The 25698-nt window shown below is 42.5% G+C and overlaps 2 protein-coding genes across 3 annotated transcripts; one reads left to right on the top strand and one right to left on the bottom strand.

Annotated features, from left to right (window-relative positions):
* Positions 1-314: 314 nt before the first annotated feature.
* LOC139368303 (delta-1-pyrroline-5-carboxylate synthase-like) lies at positions 315-20674 on the top strand. Of its 2 annotated transcripts, none has more exons than XM_071107052.1 (18): positions 315-466; positions 1802-1912; positions 2276-2427; positions 2695-2844; positions 2942-3046; positions 3784-3936; positions 4415-4505; positions 4599-4723; positions 5035-5179; positions 5454-5527; positions 5687-5786; positions 5941-6161; positions 7079-7216; positions 7545-7740; positions 11600-11721; positions 12249-12435; positions 14530-14625; positions 14874-20674. In XM_071107052.1, exons 2-18 carry the CDS (start codon positions 1813-1815, stop codon positions 15053-15055), a joined length of 2337 nt encoding a protein of 778 aa, XP_070963153.1. In that variant the 5' UTR covers positions 315-466; positions 1802-1812; the 3' UTR covers positions 15056-20674. The 2 variants fall into 2 exon arrangements, with proteins under 2 accessions (XP_070963153.1, XP_070963152.1); XM_071107051.1 differs by having other exon boundaries at positions 3784-3942.
* A 302-nt stretch (positions 20675-20976) lies between these two features.
* Positions 20977-22513, bottom strand: LOC139368304 (gamma-crystallin S-1-like). The gene is made up of 3 exons (XM_071107053.1): positions 22400-22513; positions 21720-21962; positions 20977-21264 (listed from the first exon to the last, which is right to left on the bottom strand). The coding sequence occupies exons 1-3, from the start codon at positions 22511-22513 to the stop codon at positions 20977-20979; spliced, it is 645 nt and encodes a 214-aa protein (XP_070963154.1).
* Between the last annotated feature and the right edge of the window lie 3185 nt (positions 22514-25698).

The raw sequence follows: 25698 nt of genomic DNA, 5'->3' as shown, positions 1-25698 counted from the left end.
GATGTATTAGACTTCAGAATTGCATTGGGGGCATACTCATATTGCAAGCTACTGTATGGGTTTTGGGTCCATTACATGTATTATTTTACTCAGTGCTACACATAGATTACAATTCTAAAGACTACACAAATATTAGCGTCGTAGCTCTTATAACGGGACTTTAACCGTGAGAAATCCCCTCACCATTCAGTCTTATCGGACATTCATATTGCTATGTACATCCTTAACTATGGCTCTTGGATGATTCAACATTTTTGTATCTGTTTGCATTACTTTCAATGGGGTACCTTTATTTTGAAAGCGAACCGCTGATTCACGGTTATGTTGTTCACAACACAACCCACACGTTTCGGGAACACGGTCTATGGCTGCCTGTGGATGTGGCAATCTGACGACGTGTCTTTGCTCAGCAGTTGTCAATTTTTCTGCAGCGGGAACCTTCGACTTTTATAAGTACTGACTGTTGGTGAGACATCTTTTGAATTAATTCTCTATTTTGATTCTCTATTTGCCTACCTCAACGTTAGTCTATCGCTAGCTAGTCAGCTAGTCAGCTAGTAGCTAACGTCCGCTAGAAGCGGCCATATTGTAGTAACGTTAATCGCATATTTTGTCGTCCCCCCCAGTTTTCTCGTCATTAAGTAAAGTTGCTGAGGAAATCGAAACATTTGCAGCCTGAATATATAGTGTTAAGTACGAACCGGTCAAGGGGTCACGTGTATTACTGGCTGGCCACATCAAGCCACGCGACGGTGGAGGTCTATGCCCAGCCTAGCTAGTCGTAGGATAAGCAGTGTGCACTGAATTTGCACTATTTCTGTAACTACAGCTATCAATCCTTAGTAAAAAATAAAAAACACAACTAACTATACTGAACAAAAATAAACGCAACAATTTCAAATACTTTACCGAGGTTGTTCATATGAGGAAATAAGTCAATTGAAATGAATAAATTAGGCCCTAATCTATGGATTTCACATGACTGGGAATGCAGCTATGCATCTGTTGGTCACAGACATACCCAGACATACCACAGACGTATTTCTATGCATTGATAAAATGCAATTGTGTCTGTAGTTTTAACCTTCCTTATACCATTCATAACCCCACTGCCACCATGGTGCACTCTGTTCACAACGTTGACATCTGCAAACTGCTGGCCCACACATCATACATGTGGTCTGCGGTTCTGAAGCCGATTGGAGGTATTGCCAAATTTTCGAAAACACGGAGGTAGAGAAATGAACATTCAATTGTCTGGCAACCGATCTGGTGGACATTCCTGCAGTCATGCCAATTGCATGCTCCCTCAACTTGAGACATCTGTGGCTTTGTGTTGTATGATAAAACTGCATGTTTAAGTGGCCTTTTATTGTCCCAACACAAGGGGAACCTGTGTAGTGCTCATGCTGTTTAATCATATTCTTGATATGCCGCTTGTCAGGTGGATTTATTGTTTTGGAAAATGAGAAATGCTCATTAACAGGGATGTAAACAAATTTGTGCACCAAATAAGCTTTATGTGCGAAAGGACCATTTCTGGGATCTGTTATTTCAGCTCATGAAACATGGGACCAAACTTTGCATGTTGCATTTTATATTTTTGTTGTGTGTAGTATAGCTGGCTAACTTCAGCGCTTTAGACTGTTGACAACAATTGGTGCACCAAGCTATTTTCTACCAATTAATCTACAACGAGACAATTTGGTTTAGCATACTCTCAAGCAGATGTACACCTGTATTTCAGCCTAAAGGATGCCCACTTTATTTTGATTTATAAATAGCTGTGTACTGTCCTCAGATCAAATTGCCATGATGTTGCAGAGGCTGGCCTTGTGTTCCAGTCTACGTTCCAGGAGCCTGCAAGCAAATGTTTGCCCACGCTTTGCCAGGGCAGTGTCCCAAACCAAGTGTAAGTAGCCAACCCCATTCCACCATTCCAAAACACACTGCACTGGTGCACCCCACTACAGATGACACTTGGCGCTTAACACACCTCTTTGGCAGTCTCAGATGTATGCCCATATAATAGCCTAACATATGCTGTTGTCAGACAACCCAAGGTTTACGACGAGAACTGCTGTTCAGTACGTTTTGGATAAAGTTATTTTGGGTCATGTTCAGTAGGCATGAAACGGAAGCAAACAAGTTAAATATGAGGGTACTGTCTGAACTAAGAAACTTTCATTTTTGTTTTTCGTTGCGTAATGTTTTGCTACGGTGTACCCTAATGAACATGACTGGTGTTAAATGAATGTCCTGTTATCTGTTGCAGTCCCTGTCACCCATTCTCCTGGGAAGTCAGCAGCGCACCGCAGTGAGCTCAGACAGGCCAAGCGCATTGTGGTGAAATTGGGCAGTGCTGTGGTGACGCGGGGAGATGAGTGTGGCTTGGCCCTCGGGCGTCTCGCCTCCATTGTGGAGCAGGTGAGGTCACAACCCGGTCATTAATTACATAAGTTGTAATGACCAGGAACTACTAATGAGAACCAGAAATAATGTAGAAATAGAAGACTCCAGAATATTGTAATTGAAGACATGATTATGTGGGTTTTGATTGTCATTAAAAGGTACCTTCTAAAATTTAAGGGGAGAAACTGCTGAGGTAATGTTCAGTTACATGTTTGGTGGGTCTTTAGAGAACACTTACACTAAGTGGTGTGTAAGAAGAGCTCATTGTTGTCTGTCCCTTAGGTGGCCGTGCTGCAGAACCAAGGCAGGGAGATGATGATTGTCACCAGTGGGGCCGTTGCTTTCGGAAGGCAGAGACTGAGACACGAGATCCTGCTATCTCAGAGCGTCAGACAAGCCTTGCACTCTGGACAGAACCAACTCAAAGAAATGGTATACCAAATCTCCTCACAACAGATTGGATGACAATAGATCAATAACTATTGGCATATTGGCTTTTACTAATGATTTCTATTTCTCTGCGCTTCAGTCACTTCCAGTTCTGGAGGCCCGGGCGTGTGCAGCTGCTGGACAGAGTGGCTTGATGGCTCTGTATGAAGCTATGTTCACCCAGTACAGCACCTGCACTGCACAGGTACAAACACACATACAAAATAATTACTGTATCATTCTTTGCAGATGGAATTGCATAGTGTCTGATGTCACTACATTCATGTATTGTTTTTCTATTCCTTTTCTTAGCCAAAGTTATATTGACAAATCAAATGTTATTTTGTCACATGCGCCGAATACAACAAATGTAGAACTTACAGTGAAATGCTTACTTACGAACCCCTAACCAACAATGCAGTTTAAAAAAATGCAGATAAGAAATAAAAGTAACAGAGTAATTAAAGAGCAGCAGTAAAATAACAATAGCGAGACTATATATACACGGGGGGTACCGGTATAGAGTCAATGTGCGGGGGCACCGGTTAGTTGAGGTATTTTGTACATGTAAGTAGAGTTATTAAAGTGAATATGCATAGATGATAACAACAGAGTAGCAGTGGTGTAAAGGAGGGGGGCAATGCAAATAGTCTGGGTAGCCATTTGATTAGATGTTCAGGAGTCTAATGGCTTGGGGGTAGAAGTTGTTTAGAAGCCTCTTGGACCTAGAGTTGGCGCTCCGGTACTGCTTGCCGTGCGGTAGCAGAGAACAATCTGACTAGGGTGGTTGGAGTCTTTGACAATTTTTAGGGCCTTCCCCTGACACTGCCTGGTATAGAGGTTTTGGATGGTAGGAAGCTTGGCCCCAGTACATGTTTTTAGAATTACTATATGCCTACGTTAAACCCTCATACTGAGATCTTTCGTATACCTCTTCAATAGATCCTTGTGACGAACCTCGACTTCCACGATGAGCAGAAGCGTCGCAACCTGAACAGCACCCTCCACGAGCTGCTGCGCATGAACATAGTGCCCATCATCAACACCAATGACGCAGTTGTACCGCCCCCTGTTCCAAACAGTGACCTTCAGGGGGTAAATGTGGGTACTTTGTGAAGGGCATGCTGGGAATGCGTAGTGTGGTTGTGATGGTTTATTACATAAGGCATATATTTTCTTTTACTTTCTCCACCCACACAAATATTTCATTTTGGTTTAGCATTTGTTTGAAAATATATGTAATTAGCTTTGACGATTTCTACTTTTATTAGTACTGCTTCATGCATCTGAGGGGCGAATCTGGACTTCCACTTAGTCTTCCATTGATGCCAATGCAAACCTAAGTGAAAACTTGGCTAATGTGGAAGTTAGTATATGACTTATGTTGAAGTCAGAGCCAATGCTAGTATAGAGGGGCCTATTGTAGCAAGTTTTTATACAGCAAGCTGCTCTTACTTTAAAATGACATCCTAGGCTAGGGTACATTGCATAGTTATGATACATGGCTATGATGAGCTGTTTGCATGTATTAAATGGGGTCATGCTTTTTTATGTTTTTTTCTTGCATTTTTAGGTAATACACATCAAGGATAACGACAGCTTGGCTGCAAGACTGGCTGTTGAAATGAAAGCAGACCTTCTTATTGCTCTATCTGATGTTGAAGGTATGTAATGCATTTCGAAATTAGCTACGTTGTTGTTCATTTACTCTCAGCTAAAATAAAAAGTATTTGCGTTGACCATGTTGTATCCCACAGGATTGTATGACAGCCCCCCAGGAACAGATGACGCTAAACTCATCGATATCTTCTACCCCGGAGACCAGCAGTCTATCAGATATGGCTCAAAGTCCAAAGTGGGCATTGGGGGCATGGAGGCAAAGGTTAGTGGCAAGCAACCACCAGCTACACTCCAAGTATTAAAATAGTGTGGTTGGCTGTTTGAAAGAAGGTTTAATCAATCAATCAATTTCATTTATAAAACCCTTTACATCAGCAGTTGTCACAAGTGCTTTTACAGTAACTCGGATTAAGGCCCTAAAGTCAAAAGCAAGCAGAAAGAAAGAGGGAAGGAAATACTCCCTAAATAGAAGAAACCTAGGGAGGAACCAGGGCCAGATGGGGGACACACCCTCCACAGGCTGTACGGGGTATGTTTCATTGTAAATGTTTATTAGAACCATGTCTCACCCAGGTGAAGTCTGCTCTGTGGGCGCTTCAGGGTGGCACGTCGGTCGTCATTGCCAATGGCACCGACCCCAAAGTCACGGGCCACGTCATCACAGACATAGTGGAGGGAAAGAAAGTGGGCACATTCTTCTCTGAGGTCAAGCCTGCTGGTGAGTCACTGATACCTTTGTAGAGAAATAAACTCCAACCTACAGTAGATTAGAAGCAGTAGTTACACTCATTAATTAACTATATTATTTGTAAAAATGCAGTTCATTACAATTCATGAGCATTTGTAACATTTATAATAATGTATAAAGGATTTATAAGCATTTCAAAAAGCATTTATAATGGCTCATGTATGAAAATGGTTATAAAGTGTCACTGAAACAGTTGGTGAGATGCCCCACTCAGGTTCATGTTGTTGTGGGATGTGACACACAGGTCCCACTGTGGAGCAGCAGACAGAAATGGCCAGGCAGGCAGGCAGGACTCTGGCCACTCTTCACCCAGATGAGGTGAGCGTTCCCTTTTTTACCCTTTTCACACTACAGAGCTGTGCCGAGCTATACTGACTGGCCTGGTTACAGAGTGCCCATCTGAGCTGATGTGTGATCTATCTCTGCTGTACTTTAGTAATCTTTTTAAGACGTCTGTATTCATTCACACTCAACCAGAGAGGAGAGATAATTTGCCGTCTGGCTGACCTGCTGACAGAGAAGAAGGATGAGATCCTCAGTGCCAACAAGAGAGACATGGAGACTGCAGCATCATCAGGTACTCAATGTAGCTTCATCAGGTCACAATGGCCTCACAAATTAGGATCATACCAGATATTGTTAATATTGCTGACAGAAGCTGTCTGTCGATATCAGCAATTGATAAAAGCCATAAGAATGTTGGTGTTATATTTTAGTGTGATTCCCTCTAGGCCGTCTCTCCCAACCCCTGCTGGCAAGGTTGAGTTTGTCCACATCGAAGCTGAACAGCCTAGCCATAGGCCTGCGTCAGATTGCTGTATCGTCCAGGGACAGCGTGGGGCAGGTGCTCCGCAGGACCAGAGTCGCCAACAACCTGGAGCTCGAACAGATCACTGTGCCCATCGGGGTCCTGCTGGTCATCTTTGAGTCCCGACCCGACTGCCTTCCTCAGGTCAGTCACCTGATGGTGGCCATGCTGCTAAACCACAAGGCTCATCCTGGGTCCAATCCCAAATGGACCCCTAGACCCTTCACCCTAGGCACTTGTGGAGATCTGAGAGGATTTGATTGGAAAATAAGCAATATGGTGAAACTTTAACATCGCTTCACCTTGCTCTCTAATGGGCTATTACCATATTGTTTACATTTGTCAAATCCTCTCTAATTTATTAGTTATCTAAACATTTGTTTTACTTTACCCCCTTTTTCTTAACCCCCTTTTTCTACTTGGTAGTTACGATCTTGTCTCATCGCTGCATGTCCCCTACGGACTCGAGAGAGGCGACGGTCGAGAGACGTGTCTTCCGAAACACAACCCTGCCCAGCCGCACTGCTTCTTGACACACTGCTCTCTTAACCCCGCAGCCAGCCGCACCAATGTGTCGGAGGAAACACCATCCAACTGACGACCGGATTCAGCTTGCAGGCGCCCAGCCCGCAACAAGCAGTTGCTATACCCGCAATAACATCTGCTAAATATGTGTATGTGACCAATAAGATTTGATTGAGAGCACGATGACACAAGGAAATCGCGGCCGGCATAACCCTCCCTTAACCCGGACAACGCTGGGCCAATTGTGAGCTGCCCCATGGGTGTCACAGTTACAGATTTGAAGTACACAGGACATATGGTCTAAGGGATCGAACCCGAGGCTGTAGTGGCACATCAGCACTGCAAAAGTGCCTTAGACCACTGCGCCACTCGGGAGGCCTCACATCCTCTCAGATTTACACAGATTTTAAGTACACAGGACATATGGTCTAAGGGTTGATTTGAGATTCCACCCTATTGTCTTTTATTTTCAGAGACATGATAGTACTGATGTGTGACTGAAGTGTCGTATGGACTTGTACCGATATGAAATACAGGTGTCAGCTCTGGCTATTGCCAGTGGAAATGCTCTGTTACTGAAGGGGGGAAAAGAAGCGGCCAACACCAACCGTATCTTGCATCAGCTGACCCAGGAGGCGCTCTCTATCCACGGGGTGAAGGATGCTATTCAGCTGGTAAGAGCTTGATCCAAATCAATGGGACATTTGAGGCAGGAGTTGAGTTTTAGGTTATGCATAACACTTTTATTAGATACTTTACAGATAGGAGAAATAATTTGTGTGGTGTGAACAACAGTACATTTGTACTGTAGGTCAGGGCTGGAGTAAATTCTATTTTAATTCAGTCATTTTAGGACGTAATTAGAAATTCACATTTTCCTCAATCCTTCTCTATGAGAAGATAATTGGAATTGACTGAATTAAAATGGAATTGACCCCAGCCCTGTTGTAGGTACATATGATTTTAGTTGGCATCATAGTAAAGTATGTTATTAACATGTAGGTGAGTACCCGTGAGGAGGTGGAGGACCTGTGTAGACTAGATAAGATGATAGACCTGATCATCCCTCGAGGCTCATCCCAGCTGGTCAGAGACATCCAGAGAGCTGCCAAGGGCATCCCTGTGCTGGGACACAGTGAGGGCATCTGCCATGTCTACATCGACTCTGAGGCCTGCATCGAAAAGGCTATTGACATCAGTGAGTGCTTCATTACCTCATTGTTTATAAGCAACTTATGGTGAAGCTATCTTGTGGATGTCATCAACTGTCAGTCCTTGCGTCTAGGGCATGTGTCAAACTCGTTCTGCAGAAGGCAGTGTCTGCCAGTTTTCACTCCTCCCTTGTACTTGATTGATGAATTAAGGTCATGATTGGTAAGGAACTCCCCTCAGCTGGTTGTCTAGGTCTTAAAAACCAGCAGACGGCTTTAGTTTACATTAAATTATGTACTCATTCATTAGTCATTCATACACCCAGTCAGTGGTTCCCAAGCTTTTTATAGTCTCGTACCCCTTCAAACATTCAACCTCCAGCTGCGTACCCCCTCTAGCATCAGGGTCAGCGCACTCTCAAATGTTGCCGCCATTGTAAGCCTGCCACACACACTACGATACATTTATTAAACATGAGAATGAGTGTGAGTTTTTGTCACAATCCGGCTCATGGGAAGTGACAAAGAGCTCTTATAGGACCAGGGCACAAATAATAATATAATGATCTTTTATTTATTTAGCCATCTTACATATAAAACCTTATTATTCACCATTTTTGAGGAACAAACTCACCACAGGTTAATGAGAAGGGTGTGTTTGAAAGGATGCACATTCAGTTGAAGTAGGAAGTTTACATACACCTTAGCAGAATACATTTTAAACAGTTTCTGACATTTAATCCTAGTAAAAATTCCCTGTCTTAGGTCAGTTAGGATCACCACTATTTTAAGAATGTGAAATGTCAGAATAATAGTAGAGAGAAGGATTTATTTCCGCTTTTATTTATTTCATCACATTCCCAGTGAGGCAGAAGTTTATATACTCAATTAGTATTTGGTAGCATTGTCTTTAAATTGTTGAACTTGGGTCAAACTTTTCGAGTAGGCTTCCACAAGCTTCCCAGAATAAGTTGGGTGAATTTTGGCCCATTCCTCCTGACAGAGCTGGTGTAACTGAGTCAGGTTTGTAGGCCTCCTTGCTCGCACACACTTTTTCAGTTCTGCCCACACATTTTCTATAGGATTGAGGTCAGGGCTTTGTGATGGCCTCTCCAATACCTTGACTTTGTTGTCCTTAAGCCATTTTTCCACAACTTTGGAAGTATGCTTGGGGTCATTGTCCGTTTGGAAGACCCATTTGCGACCAAGCTTTAACTTCCTGACTGATATCTTGAGATGTTTCTTCAATATATCCACATAATTTTCCTTTCCTCATGATGCAATCTATTTTGTGAAGCAAAGCCCCCCCACAACATGATGCTGCCACCTCCGTGCTTCACTGTTGGGAAGGTGTTCGTTGGCTTGCAAGCATCTCCCTCTTTCCTCCAAACATAACGATGGTCATTATGGCCAAACAGTTCTTTTTTTGTTTCATCGGAAGAGAAAAAAAAAGTACGATCTTGGTTCCCATGTGCAGTTGCAAACCGTAGTCTGGCTTTTTCATGGTGGTTTTGGACCAGTGGCTTTTTCCTTGCTGGGCTGCCTTTCAGGTTATGTCGATATAAGGCTCGTTTTACTGTTCTGGGATTGATTTGCACTTTTCGCACCAAAGTACGTTCATCTCTAGGAGACAACGCATGGTATGACGGCTGCATGGTCCCATGGTGTTTATACTTGCGTACTATTGTTTGTACAGATGAACGTGGTACCTTCAGGCATTTGGAAATTGCTCCCAAGGATGAACCAGACTTGTCGAGGTCTACACATTTTTCTGAGGTCTTGCCTGATTTCTATTGATTTTCCCATGATGTCAAGCAAAGAGGCACTGAGTTTGAAGGTAGACCTTGAAATACATCCACAGGTACACATCCAATTGACTCAAATGATGTCAATTAGCCTATCAGAACCTTCTAAAGCCATGACATAATTTTCTGGAATTTTCCAAGCTGTTTAAAGGCACAATCAACTTGGTGTATGTGAACTTCTGACCCACTGGAGTTAATCTGTCTGTAAACAATTGTTGGAAAAATGACTTGTCATGCACAAAGTAGATGTCCAATCCGACTTGCCAAACCTATAGTTTGTTAACAAGAAATTTGTAAAGTGGTTGAAAAACGAATTTTTATGACTCGAATAGAGGTCGACCGATTCTGATTTTTCAACGTTAATTATTGGAGGACCAAAAAAAGCCGATACCGATTAATCGGATGCTTTTTATTTATATATATTTGTAATAATGACAATTACAACAATTCTGAATGAACACTTATTTTAACTTAATATAATACATAAAAATGAATTTAGTCTCAAATAAATAATGAAACATGTTCAATTTGGTTTAAATAATGCAAAAACAATGTAATCGGCCATCATCGGCGTCCAAAAATGCCGTTTACCGATTGTTATGAAACCTTGAAATCGTCCGTGCTGATCGGTCAACCTCTAGATTCCAACATAAGTGTATGTAAATTTCGGACTTCAACTGTATCTCTGCAATGTTGGGTTGTATTAGAGAGAGTGTCTTAAATCATTTTCCCCAAACAATCTGTGCCTGTATTTAGTTTTCATGCTAATGAGGGCCGAGAATCCACTCTCACATAGGTACGTGGTTGCAAAGGGCATCAGTGTCTTAACAGCGTGATTTGCCAAGGCAGGACCTATGATGAAAATTACAGGCCACTCATCTTTTTAAGTGGGAGAACTTGCACAATTGGTGGCTGACTAAATACCTTTTTGCCCCACTGTATTAGCATCTGGGACTGAGTAGGAGGCAGTTTACTCTGGGCACGCTTTTCATCCAAAAGTGAAAATGCAGCCCCCTATCCGAATGAAGTTAACCATTTTCACTGTAGTGTCCAAAACGTCTTTCAAGCTGTCAGGCATTCCCTTGGCAACAAGAGCTTCTCGGTGGATTCTGCAGTGTACCCAAGTGGCGTCGGGAGCAACTGCTTGCACACGCGTTATCACTCCACTATGTCTCCCTGTCATGGCTTTTGCGCCATCAGTATACATACCAACACATCTTGACCACAAGTCCATTTGATGGCCCAAAGCTGTCCAGTACTTTAAAAATATCCTCATGTTGTCCTCGTTTCCAGTGGTTTGCAGAAGAGGATGTCTTCCTTAATTGACCTCCCATAAACGTAACGGACATATACCAGGAGCTGTGCCAGGCCCGCCACGTCTGACTCATCCAGCTTTCGCGCATATAATTCACTGGCTTGTATGCAAAGCAGTAATTGTTTCAAAACATCTCCTGCCGTGTCACTGATGCATCATGAAAGTGTTGTTTGAGGAAGGCATTGCCAGGATATTCCCCCAGCATTGTCCCAGTCATATCCGCGGCAGCAGGAATAATTAAATCCTCTACAATAGTACGGGGCTTGCCTGTCCTAGCCACTCGGTAGCTCACCATATAAGATGCTTCTAGCCCCTTCTTATTAATGGTCTGTTGCTTTTATACGTCTTACTACTCGAAAGTGGTCTTTATTCTCACTCAAACTCCCGTTGCTTATTTTTCAAATTGTCATGTTTCATTTCTAAATGTCTGCGCTAAAGTTCAGGTTTCCTGCTGGAGAGTTATGGTTAATGTGATTGGATGTTAATTATTTGACTAGGCTACCTGTATTTGACGTTATGTTATTTCGCTCTACACTAGGTGGTTTTAAATGTAATTTTTGGCAGTGAAATGAGGCTAATTAGGCGAGGGGGAAAAAAAACTCACCCAAATGTATAGCCCCGTTGGAAAATACAAAAATGTACTGTTTGAAAATGTGAATTAAAAAAATATTTGTATTTTTTTATGTGCATCACATTTTTATTTGGTGTACCCCATACGGCATTGCGCGTACCCCTGGGAATACCTGCTCTAAGTGAACGGTAGTCTAATAAATGTTCTCTCTGCAGTCAAAGACTCTAAATGTGACTACCCTGCGGCCTGCAATGCCATGGAGACCCTACTCCTCCACAGAGATCTACTGAGGACACCTCTGTTTGACCAGATTATAGATATGCTTAGAGTGGAACAGGTGAGACGTGCATACACCCACCATCTCTCCATGTAGACAATACTCATACTGTGGCTTGTTCAGTAACTTATACAGATGACAGACATTACATAATCCAGAGCATTAACACACTATATAGAGACATAATTTATAAATGGAGAGACCGGGCCAACACTCTGTTAGACCTTTTAGTGTTGTCATCCAAAGCATTGTCGTCTCTAAAGCAGCCATTCACAAATACATTTACCGGAGAACCCCACAGCAGAATAGTTCATTTTTCCAACAATAACTTATTCATGTAGTACCTTGCCACCCTATCTGACCAATTGTAAGGGGGAAGGCTTACTGTCTTTTTTATTTAAATCGGTGAAGCATCTACCTGGTCAGTTTAATGGGATATTGGTAAAAAGTATTCTAATGTTGAGATACTGTATGCGCACATCCTGCTTTGATTTGAAATGTTATGTCCCTTTAACTACACAGTAGAGATGTGTACATGGTCAAATAAAGTCATCATTGAAAATGTAATGTCTTTTGTCATCCCACAGGTGAAGATCCATGCAGGCCCCAGATTTGCCTCCTACCTGACTTTTAGCCCATCTGAGGTGAAGTCTCTGAGGACAGAGTACGGGGACCTGGAGTGCTGCATTGAGGTGGTGGATAGTATGCAGGACGCCGTGGACCACATCCACAAATACGGCAGCTCCCACACAGATGTCATTGTTACAGATAATGGTGAGCAAATCCTGCAATGCACACACACACACACAGATTACCGACCATTTCGAATCCCACCGTACCTTCTCCGCTATGCAATCTGGTTTCAGAGCAGGTCATGAATGCACGCTCAAGGTCATGCCACGCTCAAGGTCCTAAACGACATCATAACCGCCATCAATAAGAGACATTACTGTGCAGCCGTATTCGTCGACCTGGCCAAGGCTTTCGACTCTGTCAATCACCACATTCTTATTGGCAGACTCGACAGCCTTGGTTTCTCAAATGAATGCCTCTCCTGGTTTACTACTTCTCTGATAGAGTTCAGTGTGTCAAATCGGAGGGCCTGTTGTCCGGACCTCTGGCAGTCTCTATGGGGGTGCCACAGGGTTCAATTCTCGGGCCGACTCTTCTCTATACATCAATGATGTTGCTCTTGCTGCTGGTGATTCTCTGATCCACCTCTACTCAGACGACACCATTCTGTATACTTCTGGCCCCTCTTTGGACACTGTGTTAACTAACCTCCAGACGAGCTTCAATGCCAGACAACTCTCCTTCCGTGGCCTCCCAACTGCTCTTAAACGCAAGTAAAACTAAATGCATGCTATTCAATCGATCACTGCCCGCACCTGCTCGCCCGTCCAGCATCACTACTCTGGACGGCTCTGACTTAGAATACCTGGACAACTACAAATACCTAGGTGTCTGGTTAGATTGTAAACTCTCCTTCCAGACTCACATTAAGCATCTCCAATCCAAAATGAAATCTAGAATCGGCTTCCTATATCGCAACAAAGCATCCTTCACTCATGCTGCCAAACAAACCCTCGTAAAACTGACCATCCTACTGATCCTCGACTTCGGTGATGTCATCTATAAAATAGCCTCCAACACTCTACTCAACAAATTGGATGCAGTCGATCACAGTGCCATCTGTTTTGTCACCAAAGCCCCATACACTACCCACCATTGCGACCTATACGCTCTCGTTGGTTGGCCCTCGCTTCATCCTCGTCGCCTAACCCACTGGCTACAGGTTATCTACAAGTCTCTGCCTGGTAAAGCCCCGCCTTGTCTCAGCTCACTGGTCACCATAGCAGCACCCACTCGTAGCACGTGCTCCAGCAGGTATACAGTGGGGCAAAAAAGTATTTAGTCAGCCACCAATTGTGCAAGTTACTTATTTTCCACCATAATTTGCAAATTAATTAATTAAAAATCCTACAATGTCATTTTCTGGATTTTTTTTCCTCATTTTGTCTGTCATAGTTGAAGTGTACCTATGATGAAAATTACAGGCCTCATCTTTTTAAGTGGGAGAACTTGCACAATTGGTGGCTGACTAAATGCTTTTTTGCCCCACTGTATCTCACTGGTCACCCCCAAAGCCAATTCCTCCTTTGGTCGCCTCTCCTTCCAGTTCTATGCTGCCAATGACTGGAACGAATTGCAAAAATCTCTGAAGCTGGAGAGTCATATCTCCCTCACTAGCTTTAAGCACCAGCTGTCAGAGCAGCTCACAGATCACTGCACCTGTACATAGATGGGCTGTTTACAGATGGGCTATCTACCTACCTCATCCCCATACTGTATTTATTTATTTGTCCTGCTTCTTTGCACATCTACCATTCCAGTTTTTAATTGCTATATTGTAATTACTTCGCCACCATGGCCTATTTATTGCCTTAACTCCCTTATCTTAGCTCATTTGCACACTGTATATAGACTTTTTGTTTTCTTTTGTTCTACTGTATTATTGATTTGTTATTTGTTTTTTCCATGTGTAACTGTTGTTGTATGTGTCGAATTGCTATGCTTTATCTTGGCCAGGTCGCAGTTGCAAATGAGAACTTGTTCTCAACTAGCCTACCTGGTTAAATAAAGGTGAAATAAAATAAAAACACCGTTTTCAATGAGTTCTGTAGCACTGCATGTCAACGTTCCAATGTTGTCCTGTCCTAGTGTATAGGCCTACCATGCATTTATTTACAACAAAATACATTTATGTTTACACTATAGGATTCCAAAAAAGTGTTGTTGATGTCAAATTATTTAAAATGCACTAACTGCTTCCTAGAATAATATATATTGTAATGTTTTTCTGCATAGAGAATACAGCTGAACAGTTCATGCAGCAGGTGGACAGTGCCTGTGTTTTCTGGAACGCTAGCTCTCGCTTTGCTGATGGATACAGATTTGGTCTTGGTGAGTACAAATAATTTTATTGTACAAAAATATAACAGTAAATCTAGTTATAAATGCTTTTTAAAAATGTATAAATGTTGTATACTTATGAATTGTAATGCTTAGTTTGTTATAATGCTTATAAATGTGTATTCATGTTGAGTACAGTTTTTTATTTTATCTGTTAGATTATTAATTCATATTCATGATAAACAGTTATTATAAAGTGTCTAGACCAGCACATCCTGATCCATATTGTGGTGTTGCAGGTGCGGAGGTTGGCATCAGCACAGCTCGGATCCATGCGAGGGGCCCAGTGGGTCTGGAGGGGCTGCTGACCACCAAGTGGGTCCTCCGGGGTGAGGGGCACACAGTGGCAGAGTTCTCAGAGACGGGCAGTATGAAGTACCTTCATGAGAACATCCCTGTTCCTCAGAGATTCCCCAGCTAGGAACCACAGTCAGTCACAGAACGCTCCAATACAGGAACTGTCATGTAAAGTGGGAAGTGAAAACCTTAAAGTTCATTTTTATGAGTAGGGCTTAAATTGCAACCTTATATATGGATCTGTATGTGACTGTGGGGGTCAACAAACCACTTTCAGATACCACATACATGAAAGCAGCAGGAGGCTGTTTTGTATCTGCTACAGTGTCGGAGCGTGTAAAGCATTAAGATGACCTGGAAATTAATGAAGAGGTGGTGAACGGTTGCACAGGAAAGCAAAATGGTCAAAGTATACGTGTGTGTGTACGCTATATATACAAAAGTATGTGGAGGCCTGTTCAAATGAGTGGATTCAGCTTTTTCAGCCATACCTATTGCTGACAGATGTATAAAATCGAGCACACAGCCATACAATCTCCATAGCCCAAAATTGGCAGTAGAATGGCCTTACTGAAGAGCTCAGTGACCTTCAATGTGGCACCGTCATAGGATGCCACCTTTCCAACAAGGAAATTCGTCAACGTTCTGCCTTGCTAGAGCAATGTAAGTGCTGTCATTGTGAAGTGGAACCTTCTAGGAGCAACAACGGCTCAGCCGCGATGTGGTAGGCCTCACACGTAAAAATCTTCTGTCCTGCAACATTCCATGCTGAGTTCCAAACTGCCTCTTGAAGCACGTCTGCACAAGCACTGTTCGTGGTAATTAGCCCAGTGTGGTCTGGGTTAGGAGGGGGTTTGGCAGGCTGAGATTTTGCTGTCCCATCGCGCTCTTGCGACACGGTCGCTAGGTGTACGGTGTTTCCTCCGACACATTGGTGCAGCTGGCTTCCAGGTAAAGCGGGCATTGTGTCAAGAAGCAGTGCGGCTTGGCTGGGTCGTGTTCCGGAGGACGCACGGCTCTCGACCTTCGCCTCTCCTGAGTTGCAGCGATGGGACAACACTATAACTAACAATTGGATACCACGAAATTGGAGAATTTTTATGTCTTGCGGGCTGGAATGACGTTCCGGGGGGCAGATTACGCGCCCCCCCACCCCCCTGTTCTAGACGATACTGTGCTTCCAACTTCGTGGCAACAGTTTGGGGAAGGTCCTTTTCTGTTTCAGCAGTGCCACCTTGCACAAAACCAGGTCTATACATAATTGGTTTGTTGAGATCGGTGTGGAAGAACTTGACTGGCCTACACAGAGCCCTGAACTGAACCCCATCGAACACCTTTGGAATGAATTGGACCGCAGACTGCAATTAGCCAGGCCTAATTGCCCAACATCAGTGCCCGACCTCCCTAATGCTATTGTGGCTGAATTGAAGCAAATCCCTGCAGCAATGTTCCAACATCTAGTGGAAAGCCTTGCCAGAAGAGTGGAGGCAGTTACAGCAGCAAAGGGGGGACCAACTCCATATTAATGCCTATGCTTTTGGAATGAGATGTTCAACGAGCAGTTGTCCACTTACTTTTGGTCATGTAGTGTGTGTGTGAAGATATACATACAGTTGAAGCCGGATGTTTACATACACCTTAGCCCAATACATTTAAACTCAGTTTTTCACAATTTCTGACATATAATCCTGTTTTAGGTCAGTTAGGATCACCAATTTATTTTAAGAATTTGAAATGTCAGAATAATTGTAGAGAGAAGGATTCATTTTTTCACATTCCCAGTGGGTCAGAAGTTTACATGCACTCAATTAGTATTTGGTAGCATTGCCTTTAAATTGTTTAACTTGGGTCAAACGTTTCGGTTACCCTTCCACAAGCTACCCACAATAAATTGGGTGAATTTTGGCCCATTCCTCCTGACAGAGCTGATGTAACTGAGTCAGGTTTGTAGGCCTCCTTGCTCATCCACGCCTTTTCAGTTCTACCCACAAATTGTATATGGGATTGAGGTCAGGGCTTTGATGTCCACTCCAATACCTTGAATTTGTTGTCCTTAAGCCATTTTTCCACAACTTTGGAAGTATGCTTGGGGTCATTGCCCATTTGGAAGACCCTTTAACTTTAACTTCCTGACTGATGTCTTGAGATGTTTCTTCGATATATCCACATAATTTTCCATTCCCTGTGATTCCATCAAATTTGTGAAGTTCACCAGCCCCTCCTGCAGCAAAGCACCCCCACAACATGAGGCTGCCACCCCCGTGCTTCACGGTTGGGATGGTATTCTTCGGCTTGCAAGCCTCCCCCTTTTTCCTCCAAACATATATATATGGTCATTATGGCCAAACAGTTGAATTTTTGTTTCATCAGACCCCAGGACATTTCTCCAAAAAGTACAATCTTTGTCCCCATGTGCAGTTGCAAACCGTAGTCTTTCTTTTTTATGGCGGTTTGGAGCAGTGGCTTCTTCCTTGCTGAGCGGCCTTTCAGGTTATGTTGATATAGGACTCATTTTACTGTGGATACTTTTGTACCTGTTTCCTCCAGCACCTTCACCTTCAAGGTCCTTTGATGCTGTTCTGGGATTGATTTGCACTTTACGCACCAAAGTACGTTAATCTCTAGGAGACAGAATGCGTCTCTTTCCTGAGCGGTATGACGGTCCCGTGGTGTTTACACTTGCGTACTATTGTTTGTACAGATGAACGTGGTACTTTCAGGTATTTGGAAATTGCTCCCAAGGATGAATTATTCCATGATGTCAAGCGAAGAGGCACTGAGTTTGAAGGTAGACCTTGAAATACATCCACAGGTACTCCTCAAATTGACATAAATTATGTAAATTAACCTATTAGAAGCTTTTAAAGCCATGCCATAATTGTCTGGACTTTCCAAGCTGTTTAAAGGCACAGTCAACTTACTGTATGTAAACTTCTGACCCACTGGAATTGTGATACAGTGAATTATAAGTGAAAAATGTTTGTTATGCACAAAGTATATGTCCTAACTGACTTGCCAAAACTTTTTTAACAAGATATTTGTGGAGTGGTTGAAACACTTAGGTTGGAGTCATTGAAACTAGGTTATGTAAACCTCCAACTTCAACTGTACATGCAGGCAGTACCAGTCCAAAGTTTGGACAGACCTTTTCTTTATTTTTTACTATTTTCTACATTGTATAATAATTGGGAAGACCTCAATACTAACACATATATGGAATCATGTATTAATAAAAAAAAAAAAGTTTAACTAATCTAAATATATTTTAGATTCTTCAAATTAGCCACCCTTTGCCTTGATGACAGCTTTGCATACTCATGGCATTCTCTCAACTAGTTTCATGAGGAATGCTTTTCCAACAGTCTTGAAGGCTGCTTTTCCTTCACTCTGCAGTCTAAGAGACACAGCGGTTGGAACCAAAAACCTAATTTGTACTAATCAGACCAAAGGACAGATTTCCACCGGTCTAATGTCCATTGCATGTTTCTTGGCCCAAGCAAGTCTCTTCTTCTTATTGGTGTCCTTTTAGTAGGTGTTTCGTTGCAGAAATTCAACCATGAAGGCCTGATTCATGCAGTCTCCTCTGAACAGTTGAGGTTTCTGTTACTTCAATTCTGTGAAGCATTTATTTGGTATTTGGGCTGCCATTTCTGAGGCTGGTAACTTGAAGGAACTTATCCTCTCCAGCAGAGGTAACTCTGGATCTTCCTTTCCTGTTGCAGTCCTCATGAGCCAGTTTCCTCAAAGCATTTGATGGTTTTTATGATTGTACTTTTTATTTATTATAATTTAAAAAATATAGATATTTAACTAGGGAAGTCAGTTAAGAACAAATTCATATTTACAATGACGGCCTACCACAGCCAAACCCGGACGACGCGGGGCCAATTGTTCGCCGCCCTATGGGGCTCCCAATCACGACCGGGTGTGATGCAGCCTGGATTCGAACCACGGACTGTAGTTGGACTGCAGAGTGAAGAATAGCAGCCAACAAGTGCTCAGCATATGTGGGAACTCATTCAAGACTATTGGAAAAGCATTCCTCATGAAGCTGGTTGAGAGAATGCCAAGAGTGTGCAAAGCTGTCATCAAGGCAAATGGTGGCTACCTTGAATAATCTAAACTATAATATATTTTGATTTGTTAAACACTTTTTTTTTGGTTACTACATGTGCATGTGTTATTTCATAGTTTTGATGTCTTCACAAAATAGTAAAAATAAAGAAAATTCCTTCAACGAGTAGGTATGTCCAATCTTTTAACTGGTACTGTGTGTGTATATATATACACATATTTATCTCAACAAAAATCTAAACGCAACGATTTTCCTGAATTACAGTTCATATAAGGAAATCAATCAATTGAAATACATTTATTTGGCCCAATCTATGGATTTCACATGACATCCATGGCTGCACCCCACTGGGATGGGGTGCAGCCATGGATGGGCCTGGGAGGGCATAGCCCCACCCACTGGGGAGCAAGGCCCAGCCTATCAGAAAGAAAAAAAAATTCTCCACAAAAGGGCTTTAGTACAGACAAATACTCCTCAGTTTCATCAGCTGTCCAGGTGGCTGATCTCAGACGATCCCGGATGTGGAGGTCCTAGGCTGGTGTGGTTCCACGTGGAGTGCGGTTGTGAGGCCGGTTGTACGTAGTTCCAAATGTTCTAAAACAATGTTGGGGGCAGCTTATAGTAGAGAAATTAACATTCAAATATCTGGCAACAGCTCTGGTGGACATTCCTGCTGTCAGCATGCCAATTGCACATTCCCTCAACTTGAGACCTCTGTAGCGTTGGCCTTATTTTCCACAGGACAAGGTGCACCTGTGTAATGATCGTGCTGTTTAATCAGCTTCTTCATATGCCTCACCTGTCAGGAGGATGGATTATATTGTCAAGGGTGTAACGCTCACTAACAGGGATGTAAACAAATTTGTGCACAATTTGAGAGAAATAAGCTTTTTGTGTGTATGGAACATTTCTGGGAGTTTTTATTTCAGCTCATGAAACAGGGGACCAACACTTTACATGCCCCGTTTTTATATTTTTGTTCAGTGTATATATCCATTCACCGTGTGTGTCTGACAATCCCCTGCACTAGGTCTCGGCAGAATGTTTTGTATAGTGACCACAGAGGTTGGACATTTTGTGCAATTTGTGCCTCCCCCTCCACTCAAATGTTTATGGTAAAATCATTTGTAATCATGATTGGTTACTGGCCCTATTTGATTTGACATTTTTTTTTATATATAAACTTTTTTCCCCTTCTGTTTTTCATGTTTATGGTCACATGTTTGGTGTCAGTACAGGTCCATAGTGAAAGTTTGTTATCTTTGGTTCCTCATGCCACAGATTCTTTGAATAATAAATATGATGTACAGTTAGGTACTTGATGTTGTCAATCACATTTGTTTCACAATCACAGTGAGATAAATATTTTTGTTGATATGAATAATTATTGTGATTGATACCTGATTTGCTCAAACTTGATTTACTTGTAGTGAACGTCAACACACCAACATTGAATTGTCTCAAACCACATACAGTAAGATTTTGTTATATTCCAAACAGTGCTACAGTTAACAAAGTTACTTTGTCATAGACACATGAAGTTCACGTGTTTCGATATAGGTCAGAATAATGTTTTAAAAAACACCAATTTAAGCAGGCTCAGTTGAAAGAAATTGCAACTGTCTTTGCTGCTGCATTAGTGACACAATTAAATATACTGTCCCTTCAGTCCACTGGTTTATTATTCAATGTGAGGAAATGGTATGTATAAATTGACGACTGTCTGCATAAAGCCCTTTAAATGTTCTTGTATACAAATCTACACCAGGATTCCAATCCACTGCTTGCTTTCTTCAGCCCAGCCATATTCTCAGTAAGTGGTCTAATTACTAAAGGACAATCCCCTTATTCCCTGATATCAACCATATTCTGAGATTGACTCATGTTGGCATCCCCTCTACATATGTATAGACTTCTGCAGGCTGTCGGACAGATCTAGCCTGGCTAGACGGAGCGATCTAGAGACCGCTTTATTGGTTGTTTTGCTTCAGCTCTGTGACGCGACGCACCGAGCCAATGGTAGAGCTCATGCTGCCCCAGTCACTATGCTTGTTGTACTCGCCAGGGCGCAGGAAGTACTGCTGGCCCCTGTAGTTTGGGTGCTCGTGGAGGATCCAGTAGCCCTCCATAACATTGCAGGAGGAAATGTCTCTCCGGTGGAAGCGGTCCTGCAGGTTGGGGCAGTCGTCGCTCAGCTCCATCATCTTTCCCCCAAAGTCTGATCTCTCAAAGATCTTCATCCTGTAGTTTCCATTGTACTGTGCAATGAGAAAATTGATTCACTTCATAGAACTGAAATAATGTTTTTTCAATGTCAGACTTTTAGGCCTGAATGTTGTATGAAGGCTTGGAAAGTTTGGGAAACTTCACATGAACTCCCTAGCTACACAGAATATTGTCATAATTAATTAAGTAACAGCTGTTGTAAACAGTCATGACAGCTGATGTAAGCTTATGGGAATCTTGAATCTGAGAACATCTGACAGCTTCCACCTGAAAGATATCTCCTGCAATGTTGGGTTGGGCTCGCAAAAAAACTTTGTAGGCATACCTCCTACAAACATTCCTAAATATTGGTTTGTGTCAAGTCAATTGCCTATAACCATGTCACACTTATACCAGCTGTTATAAATGTTTACAAAGGTAAAACAGATTCAAGAGCATTTGTTTGTGTTATGTTGTGTCATGACGGTGAAGATATAGCTGTTCTCACAGCTGGGATTATGCGACAGGAGCGGATGCAGTCGTTGAAGCCGGACCAGCGATGGTGGTCAGCGTACTTCCCCCTTGTCAGCATGTACTGGTACCCAGAAAAGTTAGGCTTCTCATAGGCCATCCAGCACCCACTGTCCACTCGAATGGAGTTACATCGGGAGAAGTGGGAGTGCATGTCAGTGCAGTCACCACTGCACTCATAGTGGCGTCCCTCAAAATTCCTGCCCTCGTAGAAGATGATCTGAATAGAGAGCTTCTAAAGTTAATGGGAATACAGGCAGAAGCACATCTCTACATTTTAATCAAACTAGCTTAGAACCTTCTTTCTGGGTGAAAAACACCCCTGTGTTTGGATTTACACATTAAATTGACTCTGCAAATATATTTGAGAATGGCACAAAGGATAGAAGAACACCTATTTTCCTAGCCTTGGTCCCAGATCTGAATGTGCCGTCTCACCAACACCTATTGTCACTGTCGATGTCATGCCAAACAATGGCCACAGGAGTTGGTTATACAGCACAATCAGATCTAGAACCAGGCAAAAAAAAATCTGGGCTCATACTACAATTATGATTTCAGCCAAAACTCATGACTAAATCTGAAATGGAACGGCAATAGACTTGAAAAGGCGGTCTGTAATGTTTTTTTCTTTGGAAAATTATATGTTCTGCTTACCTTACCCATCATGACTGTGGAGGTCAACAGGACAGGCCTGTCCTCATCCCAGAGCCTTTTATGTGTCAGAGAAAAAGGATAGAGCATTGTTATTAAAATCACGTGAGTTATCATGTCAGCACAAACTGTTCTATCTGCCCCTATGACACTGAGCACATGTCAACCTCATGCTCCCTTTAGATTGAATTCCATTATTATGCAAATACAGTTAGACTATTTACTAGGTCCGGACAATAGAGTTGCACACTTGGTGTTTGGTCCCGAGGAAAACATTGCTCAAAACAGGTTTGAAAAAGGTTAGTTGGAAAACTGGACTTCACAAACATCCCTGCCTGTTTTACTCTCACAGCCATATATTTTTTTTAATAATTCTGAATGATGGGCTCTGATGTATAATAATCTTTGTTCAAGTAAACAGTTTTCAGGTTCCGTCTTGGAATATCCTCATATACTGCATTTACATATTTCTGTTACTGTACATATACAATAAACCACTATGGGTTCTTCCTCTTTGTGGAAAATGTAATAATTGAACTTGAATCTCGGGACTCTATTGATTTAGAACATCAAACAAAAGTAGAGACCGAGTACTCTAATTTATCCATACTGTAATATGTTTATTATAGTGCTAAGGTGCATTCCCACTCCTTAGGAGACGGGTGCAATAGGCCTTTTCCATCTTTGTAATCATTTCGGTCTTCTATGGTGTTCACGCTCAGCTCGCTCTGTTGCTCCTAAAAACGCCAGGTGGTTTGCTGCAAATCTATTGTCGGATATGTCAGCGGGTAGGTCCTACACATTAGTGGAATATTTCGGGGGCGATGACGGATACCGCTGTGGTAGCCGTCATTGTAAAAATGAGAAGGGGAACTTCTCTCATGGTAAATGTTGATTTGTAAAATCGCTGGGTCAACTTTATTTTACTGTCCTTTGTGAAGGCCTCGTCGTTGACAGCTGGCTAGTTAACTGTTAGCCAGCCATTTTCCATAGCAAAGAGTCCACTATCTAACGTTAGCTAGCCATCACATCATTTTAGCTAGACACATAGCTAACTTTATGTAGTTAAATATTTGGCATGTTATTTGACACATGGTTTACAACTTCATAGTTAAACATATTGTTTACGTTAGCTAGTCAAGCACATCAAGCTAACCTTACTAGCTAGCTAACGCCGGTAGCACCCCCAAAAACTTTAAATCGTTCTTCTATCTGTGTTACCACCGCAGATGGAACAATGAACCAGATATTTCACCGGATGTTAAAATCTAAAGCATCCGGTTTGCGTTTTCGCTTACAACTGAATATGGTGATGCGAGGAATCACAGTGGCCTGCAGTGGGAGAAGATTGAGCGAGATGGATTTTGGCTGAAATTCTGCACATTTTCTCATTTATGAAACATTTGATCTCCATACAGTTTTCTGTTCTCTAAACTATAATCTGTAACAGAGTGGACTGCGTTTTGTAGACATTACCCTTGCTAAAGTTCTATACATTTCGCTGTTTAGGAGTGCAAGGGCGAATTGAGTTGCTGCACAAGGCACTTCAGAGTAGGTGTTCCCTAATAGAAATATGCAAATAAATGCTAGAACGTGCCTATAGGATCTTACTAGCTCGTGCTTGGCTCTGCCCACCTTGTTTATTCTGCCCACTAGAATTAATTTACTCCCATTGGAAACTACAGGCTCTGGTCTATCTTGGGCTACTTATAAAAACTTTGGTACCACTGTGGTGACTCGGCAGCCAAGTTGGCTACTTTGACAGCGGACCACACTTCAAAGTATAGCCTTTTCGTTAGTTAGGCCTATGTGAAATCAATGTCTGTTTACATAGGGACTGGGACTTCCCCAGCTTAAAAATGTTTATAAAAATGTCACTGCATCAAGATAGCTAATGGCAGAGGCAATATACACGCACGCAAGTATGTGGACACCCCTTAAAATTAGTGGGTTCGGCTATTTCATCCACACCTTTTGCTGAAAGGTGTGTTAAATCGAGCAGATAGCCATGCAATCTCCATAGACAAGCATTGGCAGTAGAATGGCCTTACTGAAGAGCTCAGTGACTTTCAATGTGGCACCATCATAGGATGCCACCTTTCCAACAAGTCATTTTGTAAAATGTCTGCCCTACTAGAGCTGCCCTGCTCAACTGTAAGTGCTGTTATTGTGAAGTGGAAACTTCTAGGAGCAACAACTGCTCAGCCGCTAAGTTGTAGGCCACACAAGCTCACAGAATGGGTTCGCCGAGTGCTGTAGTATGTAATAATTGTCTGTCCTCTGCTGCAACACTCTACCGAGTTCGGGAAGATGCCAGGAAAATGTTTCCTGTCCCAATGCCAACTGTAATGCCAACTGTAAAGTTTGGTGAGGGAGGAATAATGGTCTGGGCTGTTTTTCATGGTTCGGGCTAGGCCCCTTAGTTCCAGTGAAGGGAAATCTTAACGCTACAGCATACAATGACATTCTAGACAATACTGTGCTTCCAACTTTGTGGCAACAGTTTGGGGAAGGCCCTTTTCTGTTTCACCCCAGTCACAAAGCGAGGTCCATACAGAAATGGTTTGTCGAGATCGGTTTGGAAGAACTTGACTGGCCTGCGCAGAGCCCTGACCTCAACCCCATCAAACATCATTGGGATGAATTGGAACATCAACTGCGAGCCAGGCCTAATCGCCTGATATCAGTGCCCGACCTCCCTAATGCTATTGTGTCTGAATGGAAGCAAGTCCCCGCAGCAATGTTCCAACATCTAGTGGAAAGCCACCCCAGAAGAGTGAAGGCTGTTATAGCAGCAAAGGGGGGACCAACTCCATATTAATGCCCATGATTTTGGAATGAGATGTTTGCCAAGTGTGTGTCTTATGTACTTTTGGTCATGTAGTGTATTTCTCGTAACAACTCAACAAAAGAACCTTCACCTGTGATAGCGAGACACCACTGCCCTTAACGGTACTCCCACCAGCTTTGGTCATGGAAGTAACGTAGGCTACTCTTACTCCTCAAGCTGCTAAGGAAACCTGGCTAGCTTGAAATCTAGCTAACTTTAGTTAGATGCTAGGCTAGCGTCTGCACCAACGAGGGAACAATGAGCTACTTCTCTGGAGCAAAATATACCTGATATTCTTCTCTGTAATACAGTAAATGTCCTACACATTAATGTTATGTTGATCATTATTTGCAAATAAGTCTTAGAACTCAGTTATTTCGCAAAAAATCTGTCTGGTCATCTGAGGACCAGGCTAATTGACGCTGCCAAATGCTACATACTGTCATGGGTGACAATGGCACTGAGCCAACCC

The sequence above is a fragment of the Oncorhynchus clarkii genome, chromosome 16 (assembly GCF_045791955.1).
Source record: "Oncorhynchus clarkii lewisi isolate Uvic-CL-2024 chromosome 16, UVic_Ocla_1.0, whole genome shotgun sequence".
In the NCBI taxonomy this organism is placed as follows: Eukaryota; Metazoa; Chordata; class Actinopteri; order Salmoniformes; family Salmonidae; genus Oncorhynchus; species Oncorhynchus clarkii.
Note: the sequence above shows the minus strand (reverse complement) of the source record. Positions and strands in the feature narration are given on the sequence as shown.

Coding starts and splice junctions, on each gene's coding strand:
- LOC139368303 (XM_071107051.1), top strand. CDS start 1,813: ATGATGTTGCAGAGGCTGGCCTTGTGTTCCAGTCTACGTTCCAGGAGC. Junction 2,428..2,694: donor TCGCCTCCATTGTGGAGCAG/GTGAGGTCACAA, acceptor TCTGTCCCTTAG/GTGGCCGTGCTGCAGAACCA. Junction 4,506..4,598: donor TGCTCTATCTGATGTTGAAG/GTATGTAATGCA, acceptor TGTATCCCACAG/GATTGTATGACAGCCCCCCA.
- LOC139368304 (XM_071107053.1), bottom strand. CDS start 22,513: ATGATAACTCACGTGATTTTAATAACAATGCTCTATCCTTTTTCTCTG. Junction 21,963..22,399: donor CCACAGTCATGATGGGTAAG/GTAAGCAGAACA, acceptor CTCTCTATTCAG/ATCATCTTCTACGAGGGCAG. Junction 21,265..21,719: donor CCTGTCGCATAATCCCAGCT/GTGAGAACAGCT, acceptor CTCATTGCACAG/TACAATGGAAACTACAGGAT.